Source organism: Epinephelus lanceolatus, chromosome 12, assembly GCF_041903045.1.
Source record: "Epinephelus lanceolatus isolate andai-2023 chromosome 12, ASM4190304v1, whole genome shotgun sequence".
NCBI classification, from domain to species: domain Eukaryota; kingdom Metazoa; phylum Chordata; class Actinopteri; order Perciformes; family Serranidae; genus Epinephelus; species Epinephelus lanceolatus.
The window spans coordinates 29,595,919-29,609,907 of NC_135745.1; the positions used below are offsets into that span (position 1 = coordinate 29,595,919).

Sequence of the window (13,989 nt, forward strand, 5' to 3'; positions counted from 1 at the left end):
CCTTTCATGCTGAGGAGTGAACTGAGTGGTGGCACACATTGGCTGCCAGCTGCCATGACCTCATTCACAGCGAGAGAGACAGAAAGAGAAAGACAGAGAATGGGAAAATACGAGCGGCCAAAATGAGACGAGGTGTGTGTGTGGAGGGCATAGAGATTTCACACAGAATTACACCATGACCTCACTCTGTGGTGCGGCGTCTGACTGGTTTGGTGGGAATATTTGTGCTGGCATCATCAGTCTGTGGTTAAAAATAAAAACAGTGTACAAATTGTCACATTAACTTTAGTGCAGTTTACATTCAGAGAAACACAAACAGTGGCCTTGCTGAAAATTGTACTTTCTGAAGTGTATTTTCAACTCAATATTATTGACTTTACAGGCTTAAGTAATTGGTTCATGTATAAATTAAGACTTTAGACTGACCAGAGATCCACCAACAAAGCATTAACCTGGATTTCCCATGATAGTACTGTACTGTCAACAGAGGAACAAGGTTTAACCTCTTTTTTTCCCCCTGTAATACAGTGCAGTGTTGACACGTAAATAAGCATCGCCCCTATCGAGGTGCGAGACAGACACTCTTACCAGAAGATGCGTCAGCTCAGCGTACACATAAAAATAAACGGGTGCTTTGCTGCTTGTTGCGGGCGAGATAAAGACATGCAGCAGATACGTGAGGCACACAGAGAGTTGTGTCATCCACTTCCCTGTCTGCCCGAGGTGTCACTGACTCTTTTCCTGTGAACAGGAAGCACCAGCTGCTGTTCCTGGAAGAGATAACTACGTCAGTTTAACCACACAGAGCTGTCTGTGCATATGTGACTGAGATCATCTTGCTTTTCTATGCTGTATGACGGTGTTCAAGACGGATGAATTAACAGTAAATATGTGAACAAATTCATTCTCACTTTATTTTTTCTATTCGTAAAACCGACTTTACGACAGGAAAGTAAAAACAATTGAGGTCAAATTTGTATATTGTATCTATGCAGTTCAATTTACATTTATGAGATTATAATCTGTTCTTTTTAACACAGTGTCACCTATTCTCCAAATAAACCAAAACTTGAGAAACTAAACTGAAAGTGAATAAAAACTGAACTAAAACTGTGTCGCCCACACTGGAAACTAAGAACATTACACTGAAAATGACAAAAGTGGAAATAACATTCTCAACATGAAACCAGAATATCAGCAGTGGTTATTGCTCACTGGTATCTGGGTTCATTGGCTACACACACACACACGTAGATGACAGGACATAAACTCCCTGCTGCTGTTACATTTTACAACATGAATCATATGCTGTACTATATGATGTGGGAACGTTTACATGCACACTAATATTCCTCTATAACTCCAAATATGATAGAATTCTGAATTTGATGCGGGTCGTGCATCGCATACTCTACATAAGTTAGGCCTTATTCTGAATGTAGCACTTTCTGATTGAGACATGATAAGCCAGCATTATTTGGGTTTTAGGAACATTCTTTGGACGTGTATACAGCGCATTCAGAATATATGTCATGCTCTCTGGAATCACTCTTTGATTTTTCCACTCCGACAGCTTGTTGGACCATCACAAAGGGGCAGGGCTTAGTGAAAGGTTAATTGGGGAATTTTACTGCAGTTTGTGACACACCTCTTCTTGCCTGTTTACAGTCAGCTCTGTGTTATACACAAACCAACTCGCCAACAGTTTGTAAGTCTGTTGGTTAGAGATGCACGCCCGAAAGAAAAGCCCTGGTCAGAAGGAGAAACACACCTCCTTTTAAACATTATAAAGGACTTCTCTGTCAACAGCTTCTTAGATATGCACTGACATCGTAACACCAACCCTATCAAGAAGGTGGTTATAGAAATGAAAAGGGAGGATTTGTCCACAGCAAGTCACAGCAGTTTCACTTTTCCATAGTTTGACGTGACAAAAAAACGACATGTAAGGGCATGTTAATAGGTGTATGCACGGATGCGTGTTAACAGGAACACTAGTGAAATATTCACTTTCAGTATCCATGTAAACAGCTTAGTAGGAATATTGTCTTCTTTTTTGAAATAAGCGCAAAAACTGGAATATTCCATGCATGTAAACATAGTCAGTGTGAGGGTAAGCATAAGTCAGGCTGACCTTTTCAACTTTGTTTCTCTGCGGAATGGAGATAAATTATTACCTGGTGTTTTTGTTTTCCCCCTGTTGTGTTGATGCCTTTGCAGATTCAGGCAATACTCATTAAAATTACATTACATAAATGAGAGCGTGCCAGGTTCAAATCTCAGTAATGTTGCACAACTGGGAAATATTTGCATGCATGTATTGGTATTGGTGTATGACTCTGTGAGGAGGATACAGGATGAGTCAGAGGAAATGTGTGTGTGTGTGTATATGTGCCAGTGTGTGTGTGTGTGTGTGTGTGTGTGTGTGTGTGCGTGCGCTTGTTCATCCTGTTCATTGTTTATTCAAAACAAAGCCACACAAAATCTGTGAAGCAAAGAGTTCGCCAACATTTGCCGCTGGCGTAATTTTCTTTTCTCTTTCAATCATCATCTCTCTTTTTAGCCCTTGTTTGTTTTCAGGCTCATTGCTCAGACTTTAGTTTGCTGAAACTAGTTATGGTTAGTAATTAGCAGTTAATTTCTTCTTTTTTTAATGGTTCTTTCTCTTGTTCTTCTCTTAACAGGAGGGGCAGCAGCTCTGTCTTTCTGAAGACATTTGTGGCATGAAACTGAATCGCACACATCTTTCATTTATCACCTCCACCTCCTTCATCTCCCTCCACCACTCTTCAGTTAGGAGCTCTCACCTCAGCTCCACCGCATTGATGAGGTAACGTCAAGCTCTACGCAGCGCAGCACCCACCTTTCCTTCCCCTCCTTCTGTGAGCCTTTCCATCACAGCCATGGGGCAGAAGATCTCTGGCGGCATCAAATCGGTAGATGGTCGCGGGGAAAGCGGTGGCTCCCCGTCCTACCGGCCTTCAGCGCATCGCCGTCAGCACCCAGAATTGAGGGGCCCAGATTTCGCAAAACCACCACGGCTAGATCTCCTATTGGACATGCCATGTGCTGGACTGGAGACCCAGCTCCGTCACGCGTGGAACCCTGACGACCGCTCGCTCAACATCTTCATAAAAGACGATGATAAACTGACCTTTCACCGCCACCCGGTCGCTCAGAGCACGGACTGCATCCGGGGGCGGGTTGGATACACAAGGGGTCTGCATGTGTGGAGGATCCACTGGCCCTCCCGACAGAGGGGCACCCATGCCGTGGTCGGGGTGGCGACCTCAGAGGCTGCTTTACATTCTGTTGGCTACACGGCGCTGGTGGGGTCGGACTGTGAATCCTGGGGCTGGGATCTGGGACGCAACAGGCTCTACCACGACAGTAAGAACAGGGCCCACAGCTCGCTGCCCACTTACCCTTCTTTCCTGGAGTCAGACGAGACGTTCAACCTGCCGGACTCTCTGCTAGTGATTCTGGACATGGACGAAGGGACGCTGAGCTTTATGGTGGATGGACAGTATCTAGGAGTTGCATTTAGAGGACTGAAAGGCAAGAAGCTGTATCCTGTTGTCAGCGCGGTGTGGGGACATTGTGAGATAGCCATGAAGTACATCAACGGCTTGGATCGTAAGTACCATATCCTACACTGACAACACATTATGATTAAGTACTGATGAAGAGTGTTTAATGCGGAATTTTTATGACACTATTACAGTAGTTGGTAAGATGGCTGTTAACACAAGAATAGAAAAACAGCACTGTGGTAGCCCAATCGTAACATGTCACCGCACGTCCCAGGCTGTAGTAAGACTTTCAGTTTGTTATGTAACTCTGTAAAGTCGAGATTGTACAGTGACACACTTTCTTTGATATCGAACAGGGTGAAAGTTGGACAGGAAATTCACATGTTCTGCAATATTCAAGAGAGTGATGACACCAGTTTGTCTACTGGAAACGATGAGGCAGTAGTTAAACTGCTCATCATGTGTCGTCATATGAAAGTGTGTGTGGCCTGTGTTTCTCTAGAAATCTTCTCTATGCCACTGCTTTCTCTTTACCTTAACAGCAAATATGTGGAAGAAGTTATTTGTTGTTGTGAATTTGGGTTCTCTGGTTAAGGCAGTATTAAAAAGGTGGAGATAGGAATTTGTTCTCTACCGAACATTAGGGCTGACCTTCGAATCCATTTATGGACATTTAAAACTTCAGAGCTCAGAACGAATTTAATTCGAAACATTCAACATGCATTGGTGTGAACTTGCAGGTTTTAAGAACGTTGCAGAATGATGCATTGCAAGTAGTTGCCTGTTACAACTCGTCTTGCCACACATCTTTGGTGTGAACTGGGCTGTAAATGCAGACCCCTATGACTTTAATCTGTAAATAATTTCTCTTTTTTGGATTCTTCGTTCACCATGGAGGCATGTGAGAAAAACAGTTGTCTTTACAAATTCAAGGTAAAACCGAGTGAGCAACTGATATACAAATGGTCATTTGGGGGGTGAAGTATTCCTTTAAGTATTAATGATGGGTGTTTGACTGACCTCTGTTTTGACTTCATTATAATACTTCTTGAAGTACAGGGCTGACCTCCTGAATGTAGAGTTCATTTTCCGTATGTTGGAGCTTTTCTCAGACTCGTTTCTTCAGATATTACAAAGCAGTTCTTGGGCTAGTTGCCTGAGGAAGAAATAATATAAATTTCTAATGTAGTCTTACAAATGGTACCTGCAGGTATCAACACCTCATTACCATGGTCCTTTTGGCTGTTTCAGTGTTAGTCTTCTGGGTCACTGTCATGGCTAGAAGGGTTTTGTTCAGCACTACATAGTAGCAACACTACATCTTGCATTATAAATGTATCAGGAGGTTGTTGTGTCTGTGTAGAACAGCTGTGTTTCTCGGTGATATGAGAGGGAGATGAGTTCATAAAGAGTAGACTGGATGTGGGGTTGAGGTATTTGAATATGTTTAGTTCCCAGGAGACTCTACATTCTGGTTGACTCCGTCTGTCTATCCACATGTGTGTGTTATGAGAGAAGAGACAGGCTTTTCCTCCCATCGCAGTCTAAACATTAACTCTTTGAACAGCTTGTTAGAAAAGCTCTTAGACACACATCATGGACACCTACACACATGGACACACACCTGCCAGGAAGGGAAAGTGTGTGTTATGAAAACACGCTTATGATCGGACTCTGTCCGTTTCTCTCCCCCTGTGTTTGCAAAGCCCCATGGGTGTTATTTGATATCACAACAGGGTGTGTTTTTGACTGTTACCCGGCAGAAAGTTGAGAAGAGACCCATCTCTCTCTTTGTAGTTTGTTACGTCTGATTTTTTTCTTTGTCCAATCACCCCAGATTACACTTTGAAATGTTTCTTAGGAGTTCTGTGCTCTTAATGGTCACCACAACATCAAGAGCCTGTCTTCTACACCCTTTAAGAGGTCCCAGGCCTTATCCTAGCTTTAAATTGGATGTTTTTGGTCTTAAAACTGCAGATGGCCACCCAGAATATGAATCAGAATGAAACATAAAACAGTGAATTTTAAGACTTGAAATTCTTAACCTCTGGTTTAAGTCCTGCCCGACTGTATGTGTGATGTCTGGTAATCTCCTACACTCAGGCTTAGTTCAAAGTACATACTTTGGCTGTTGAAAGCACCTCTCGCACTCACTTCCCATTTATGGAGCCATCTGCTGGATTTCATGGCGAGTCTGTGTGATGGCCCACCTAGGAGAATATGGAGAATATTGAGTGCGTTCAAAGCCCTCGCCTCTACAAGCGTACATGCTTCATGCTGTGAAATGAGGTTTGACTGTTGAAAATGGGCTCAGCCTAATGCATGGAGGAGAGTGAAGGTTGAAAGGCTCGTCCTGATAGGTGTGTCTTATGGAATAGCAAAAGAGGGAGTAGTGGTGAAAAGGAGGCAAGTGGGGATGTGTGTGAGACAGCGAGAAAGCCAAGGAATTTAAAAATACAGATTTGTGATCAGAGCATAAAATAATGAAAAGGACTAAAAGTCTGTCACACTAGAAAGTAGCTCACCCATTGGTTTGTCGACTCCCATTTTGAAGCCTTTAGTTGGGCATTTTGGCCGTTGCCATTTGAGATATTTTGAGCCAGAGTTGACCATATTTGGATGAGAGGATTGAGGCAGAGGGGCCCCGCTCTTAATTATGTGTAACTTTAGGCCTTAATAAAATTGAAAGGGGTAAGTTCACCCCTGCACAGACCAGAACTCTTTTTTGTACCAGCCTGTATTTCGGCTGTAAAGTTGGGCATTTAAATTTGGGACATATGGGGATTGTCTCGCTCTTGGAGCCAGCCTCAAGTGGCCTTAAAAGGAACTTCGGCATTGGCTTCATTTTTAGCCGCTGAGGTTACAGCTTAGTGGCACAGAACAATTAATTGTTGTGTCTGTGCCAAACACTTATTTCTCGTAGGTTGATGACATAGTGACAACTCACCATACTAGGTGAGCTACTCGTGCTGGTAAGCGAATTACTAGCACGAAAGGAAGCTAGAAACATGCTAGACAGTCATGATAGCCCCATGAGCTTCTTTCCTGGGATTGCACATAATTTCATTCAATAAATAGTTATATTAAAGATGGGAAAAATACTTGTTTACTGTCTGTCAGCAAGCTTGTTAGCTGGGTCACTAATAAGCTTGTTGCTAACAGGTCAGTAAGTTCAAACGCTTTATTCAAAAGATGATGCCTGAATCCATACCTTGGAATTCATCCACTTCACTAAGTTGACATATTCGTCTGGCATCCTGACATGAAACGGGGCTTCCTCAGTTGAAATAAAAAACGATCCAACAAGCACCCTGGGGGGACTCAATTAGCCAGTCAGTGCCATGGCAGGGACTAATGCTGTTGTCCCTTCTGCCTAATATCAGGCAACAAAATGTATTTGTACTATTGACTTCTGTCTCCTAACTGTTGTGGAGCAGTTTATACCTCGACCGAAGAGGTAATATATAAAAAAATAAAAGTGGAAGGTGACACACAACTAATTAAGCTACGATAGCTTCCTCTATTTAGGAGTCTCCTGAACTCATTTCTTTGAAAAGGACAACACTGTTGAGATGGCTTGTTGTTGGTCAACAGTACAAGTTCACCAAATACAAAATTTGACTCAGCCCCCACAAGCGAATCCACTGTCACAGTAGTTTGCTGTTTGACCAAGCTGTAAAACTGCTGTTTCCTGTAAGAAGCCAGTCTAAAAGGGTACATTATTATGCAGCTATGCAACCCAAAACTGAAACAAAATAAATGAAATCATATGCGCGCAGACAGACAAAACAATGCCTGACTTGGGAGACAGGCCGTAGGTAGGGGAAACCCACTTGGACCACCAAACCTGAAACAATGCTTTTGGTTTCACATTCCATTGACACATAACCACATTCGTAGCTGAGAGGTCTTTTTGGGTTGTTAGTGTTCCAGTCGTTGCTCTGAAGCTGAAACAAACACTGCGATGAGAGTAATATCTCCAGGTTCAGAGGTGAAGTAAGTAGCCTCGGGGTGCTCTCTTTGTTGCAGGGTGGGCAAACAGAGTGTGATTACAGCCTGTGTGTGTAGCAGCTTCGTTCAATATCAGTTTTGAATTGAATCAGCTTGTCTGCCCCACAGATGACTTGGATACTGAGAATGAAGTCATAATTGCCCGAGAGTGTGTGAATGGCAGTACAGCTGGATGTGGTCAGATAACAGACGCTGTATCATATAATTGTCTTTTAATGCCGTCTTCTTTGGTAATTGCTCAGAGTATCAAATGTGAAGTGTGTGTGTGCATTTAAATCTCAATGAATGTATCATATAAATCTGTTCTGTGTGTTTATGAGTGTATGGTCGTAAAAAAAATCCTCTCGGTAGCTCGGTAATGACTTTATCTAACAGGCCTTCCCATGAGAAGCGACTATTGGATTGTTTGTGAATTATCGTTGAAAGGGGAAACAACATGACTGCAGGGTATTAAAAAGAGATTTATAGACGTGGCGTCTCCTCGCCACAAACTGTTTGTTTTTCTCATCACTCCGGCTCAGGCCCCGCTGCACCGCCAGCAGTTGATCATCACTTTGCTCCACCTCAGATCATTGCTCCCATTCCTGCAGTAACACAACACACACACACCGGTGAGACCTATAACCAGCAGCACTGCAGGTTTATGGTAGTTTTGGGAAGATCACGCAAAGCAATCAGGGTCAGGGAAGTACGTGTGCTAATGCAAATAAATGCTGAGCAAGGTTCAAACTGCATTATCCTGTAAATGTGATGTAAATTATTCATCCTTCCAGCGCTCTGAGTGAGGACTTTCTCCTCTTCCACTGAGAGGTGAACAGATCCCTGTTTCCCAGATAGTGTATTTTCACTTAATTGTTGCTGAATTACATAAACATGTGTAACTAATTTATTTTGCTACCTTGAAGCATTTTCTCATCTGCTTCTCTCTAATGTGTGTGCATAATATCTCTCTCACACACACACAGCTCTGTATTCTCCCTCATCCTGTCTCTATAATTGTACCAATTAGCAGCGCTTTGATTCACTACAATAGGAGCTGTCTTAGCTTGGGCCCTGATATGTGCCACTTCCTCTCTTTCTCTTTTTCCTCCTCTTTTCTCTTTGTATTCACACATACGTCACACCAAACTCCACTGCGAAATCTGGCAGTTTCATGTTGCCTTTCTTATCAACCAATGCACAAACCACCCGGAATAGACACTTTCTAAACCATCAGAGGCCACTGCTGGGCACATACGACTCTTATGAGGTGAAGACCTTGTAAATCCAATTTGGGAGATTGGTTTTAACTTCAGTTGAAGGATTATATTTCTTTCCTGGTAGTAAAGCCAATGTTGGTGTGTTTTTCATTCCCTGCAGTTGCTGAAAAGTTGACATTAAAGGTCCATTATCCAACAGCTGTGATATGATTCACCAGCGCAAACCAGTTTCAGCCTCAGACAGTTTACTGTAGCTGACCGGATGACAGGACCAATCATTACTGTTCTGAGACGCTGTGAGCAAAGCAAAGAGAGGAGAAAACAGTGTGGAACAGGGAAGCTGGGTTGAAAAGAAGGAAAGACAAGTAAAAAAAGACGAGGGAGACGGTGACAGAATGGAAGAAAAACAGAGAGTTACTGTGAGAATAAGGCCTAGTCTGCATGTACATGGGTGTTTTTGAAAATGGGGGGTTTCCTCCTCCTTGCTCTCAAGCGGAAGAAAAAATTTCAAGAAGAAGAAGGCCAATCAAAAGCTATCACTGGGGGGCTCCCTGGCCCTGTTCCTGAATGTAGTGGAAGCATAACTATACATTTATGTGTAGAGTAAGCACTATTTTGGCCACATCCGCCATTGCTTGAAATGTTGCCTCATCTGTGACAGCTCAAGCTAAAACCTCAATTTTCCTTGTCTACAAGTCAACACTAGCTCCTTTTACACTGCCTGTTCAAGGCAGGAATGTCACGCCATTATTCTGCCTCGTTCCTCTGTATAAAAGGTAAAATCACAACGCGAAATGGGGGGACAGAATTGTCTCACCTATAAGCTGGCAGTGGAAGTAGTAACAGCACTGGGCAAAAGGGATGGGACAATGGATGGAACAGGTGGGACGTCTAGCGTACATGTTATGTGTGCGATCACTGGGAGATTTAAAAGCAGTTAATAGCAGTTAGCAGCTAACTCAGTGAGAAAAAATAGCGGCTTAAAATGTCCGCAAATTGGGAAAACCATCAAGTCCAGGAGCTCCTTACAGTCTGAGCAGAGGATGAGATCAGCCGCCATGTAACCAGGACAGTAAATGATAATTATTGCTATGTTATTCCATTGTTATTGTTATGAAAGTGCTGCCTGACACTTATATTATCTGACACACAAGAGGCTGATGCAGTTGTGTTATATGCCACACCCGTCACGCCTCTTTTGCTTCCAGAATTACAACATGCTTTCTAATATCACACATTAGGATGGCATTATGCTGCCGTTGTTTGGGTCTGTATAAAAAAACAAAGCTGACGTAATGAAGGGTCTTTGTTGCAGCCTCATCACAGGATCTCTGGGCGACTGAAAATGGAGTTTCTGTGACATATAATGGTTTTTGTGTGTGGACGAAAGGCTCTAACGCATAGAAAAAGCTAGATTTGAAATATACCTGTGTTCATGTGGACCAGAATAAGATCCTAAATGTACCATGGACCACACAGAAATCTTATCAGGAGAAGGATGGAGCCAGAATACAAAAGGCAGTGAGAGGGAGGGTGTGAACAATAAGGACAGAAAGTAGAGAGCTAGCGGAGCCGTGCAGTTGTGTGGGATGATGTGAATGAAGCAGTGTGACACAGACACTGGACAGAAAAAATGTCATATTTTCAAAGAAGTTTCAAAACCGTTTGTTCACTCCCACATCTCTGCACCGTCACTTTGTCTATTTTAACCGCACCGTGTGAAAAATGTCAAACACACACCATAAGGCTGCTGGACTTCCAACTCTGCTGAAAGAAATGCAACATTTGCAGTGTGCAGACACAAACACTAACGCTGGGTTTTTGTTGGCAAGGTTTAATTCATACTTCATAGTTAAAATCACAATTGCAGGCTTATTCAGGCGTCACATTCCAGCAGATCTGTCAACGAGAAGTGACCCACTTTTTTTTTCTCCCTGAAAGCTGGCCTGACCTCCCTCTTACCTACTATTTAGTCTCTGCGCCACATGAGCTTACATACTCCAGATCAGACCTGATCCAGCTGTTGGGTTGCATGCAGACACCCATTCACACAAACTAAAGAACATTGAGAGCCATTCATGAAATTAATATGAGATCATAGCATTATAAGGTACCAAGCTTTGGTTTTATTCAGTATGGAGGGCTGAACTGCAGTGTTATGATTATTTTGTCTTAACCCTGTAGAGTACAGACAAATACCAGACCAGGTAAGTTCTGGTAACATGCTGTCACATTACACCTTAAAAGTAGGGGTGGGCGATAACGATGGATGCTGATAATGGTTATTCTTTGTACAATATGGCAGATGACCAAATCGTTATATCAGGATATGCCTTGTGCATATTACTAATTCATTTCTGCATTAAAAGCAGAACTTGTTTACATGCAAGAGACTTGCTCTCCTTCACACACGCACACAGACCCCCCAAACTGATCAACCACTTCCACCAGTTTAACATCAATCATTGGCTGCACGGTGTTGCAGTGGTTAGCATTGTGGCCTCACAGCAAGAGGGTTCCTGGTGCGAACCCAGGGTGGGGGGTGGGGGGCCTTTTTTGCAGAGTTTGCATGTTCTCTATGTGTCCGTGTGGGTTTTCTCCAGGTACTCCAGCTTCCTCCCACAGTCCAAAGACATGCTGGTTAATTGGTGAATGTGAATGTGAGTGTGAATGGTTGTCTGTCTCTATGTGTCAGCCCTGTGATAGTCTGGTGACCTGTCCAGGGTGTATCCTGCCTCTCGCCCAATGTCAGCTGGGATAGGATTTCTTCTAAATTCAGATTTGTTAACTAGAATGGTCACATTGGTATAATCATATGCATCAAAGGGGCAGATCAACCAGCAGTATTGTATATTGTGGCATTGCCTAAAGATATCAAGATATAATTTATAGGCCATATTGCCCAGCCCTACTTAAAAGGTGTGTATGTTAAAAGCTGCTCTTTATTCATAAGTTTGGTTTTGTTGGTATACTTTACTCCTCTTGCAGATTTGTCAGTATAAAAGTTTGGTTTAGTTGACGTAACTGTTTGAAAAAACAAAAATCTTATCTGACATTAAAAGATCTGAAATGAGATCTTCCTGTCGCTGATGCAATGTATCAGCTCCCCGGTGCATTACACATATTCATCTTCATCCAGTGTTTGTTCTAGATAGGAATTTGGGTTAAAGTATTGCGTCACCTGAATCACAGGAAAACACTTTCTCAGTTGGCCCTTGTGATATTAAGCGCAGATATTTTGGATTTTATTTGCTGAGGTTTTTTGAGATATTCATCTCTCAAACTTCCACTGCCACTGCAACACAATGAAGTCAATGTTTAATTTGTGACAGTGAACAAAGAGAAACTCTTTCACTGCTTTCTTCTGAAGAAATAGTCCCACATAGAAGTTTCTACAGTGAGGTGTGTAGATAATCTTGTGAAACTTTTTCAAAGTTTGTGAAATTTCAGTCACAGTTAGAAACTATACATTTAGACGCCACTTACAGTAAGTAGGAAAATGTTTTGATTTGTGTGAAGTGATCCTTTCATATCAGTTTATCTCCTGAAGGTTTTCTGTCGTGTTTACCTCGGCTCTGCTTGGTTCAGTGCACTTAAGTTTCACTCTGTTCCATTACAGGTGCGTCCATGTGTTTGAATTATAAATCTTCCTGTTAGACAGAGTGACTCAGCTTACTAGTGTTAGCATGCTAGTACTCAGAGTCTCGCACTGACTGCTGGCTGTGTGATATGTGGGTCAGTGGGTTAGTTCTTTAGCTTAACTTAGCTGCTCGCTGCAGGCAGAGCGGCTCACACTCTGCTTTTTATGCCTCCCTGATTTGTCTCCCTTTGCTTTTTACTGTCACATGCACATGTCTGTCTCCCTTTGGTGGCTTTCTTTTCTCTCTCTTGTTGGTTCCCTCCTCAAGTGTTGGCTCCAGCACATTTAGACAAGCCATCAGCAGCCTCTCTCTAGTGCCCACGCATTGTACAGACACACAAAAGTATATGCAGTGTGTTCTTCTTACCCTGATTTTGAGAGACTGCAACACAAAGTTTTAGAGCAATTCAGTTCGGATTTGATCGATATTTAAAAACGCAAATTCTCCCCTAAAATTGAAAAAAGCAGTTTGTGTCTGCACCTGCATTAGACAAAACACCCTACAGGCAGATTATGCTAATTTAATAGTGGATAATTTACAGTGCCTACGCAGTTACTTAATAGCTTCTGCAAAACGTCTGAGTGGGAGCAACATCAACCGATATTCTCCCTGTCTTTAATGTCCGTGTTGATGCCTCTATGTGTCTTTGACCTCGCTCTTCTTGACATAATCTAACTAAATGTCTTCGATTGCGTGTTCCGAAGCTGCACTACAAGATTATGTGGCACAGAAAAGGCTCAGATGCACGTTTGAAAGTGCCTCATGTTTTCTTCTTCATCCTCTGCTTTGAGATCTAAACACCCCCAGCTCCAGCAGGGAACAGTGGTGTCATGCCAGCGCGCTCATAATCAAATATTTAACAGCAGAGATGAATAGAGGAGAGGGGGAAAAAGGCAAAGAAAAACATAACAAATAAGACACAACAGAGAAAGGAAAGGAGTGGGGAAACTGGTGACATGCAAGAGAAGACAGAGAAACATGTTTTACATGGGAAGCCTAAAAAGGGAAGATAGTGATTTTTGTCTAGTGGCGCACTGTAGCTTTCAGAGACAAAAAGAAGGTGTCAATAAAGCAAGAAGGAGAGTGAGTAAAGAGAAAGAGAGGCCAAAATGGAGAGGATGTGAAAAGATAAACAAACCACAATAAACAAACAGTGAGACAGAGGCAACAGTGAGATGTGCGACTGATCAAAGTGTGGCAGCCAGAACAAATAGTGACAGAGACAGGATGATAAAAGACAAAGAAAGAAAGGGGAGACATTAGAGATGAAGAAGACGAGCGGTGTGAAGAGTGAGCGAGGGGCAAATTGAAAGTCATGTCAAGTGACTGGTGTCAGTTGTGTGGAGATCACATAAAGTGATCAGCGATGAAAGGATGAAGGACGAGGGCTGCTCAGAGACGAGAGAAGCAGAAACAAGCTGTTAATGAACGGCTGCAGGGCAAAACTTTGATTGATTAGTGAAGGCAAGAGTGCTGGAATATGAATTAGTGTTTTAGACACATATTCACACACTTACGGAATTTAAAAATGCCTACACCAATATTTCTACTACAGGACTAATAGCAAATATATGAATGTTTAGCATGTCCATCTTAGTTTAGCGA

At 42.6% G+C, this 13,989-nt stretch overlaps 1 protein-coding gene across 4 annotated transcripts in view; it reads left to right on the plus strand.

Moving 5' to 3' along the window:
• Positions 1-13,989, plus strand: part of LOC117272262 (SPRY domain-containing SOCS box protein 4-like) — a 119,707-nt gene that overhangs the window by 61,966 nt on the left and 43,752 nt on the right. For all 4 annotated transcript variants that reach the window (XM_078173228.1, XM_033651085.2, XM_078173227.1 and 1 more), the window contains one exon: positions 2,685-3,636. In XM_078173228.1, coding sequence (XP_078029354.1) covers positions 2,904-3,636 — 733 coding nt within the window. In that variant the 5' untranslated portion in view covers positions 2,685-2,903. The remainder of the gene's footprint in view (positions 1-2,684; positions 3,637-13,989) is intronic.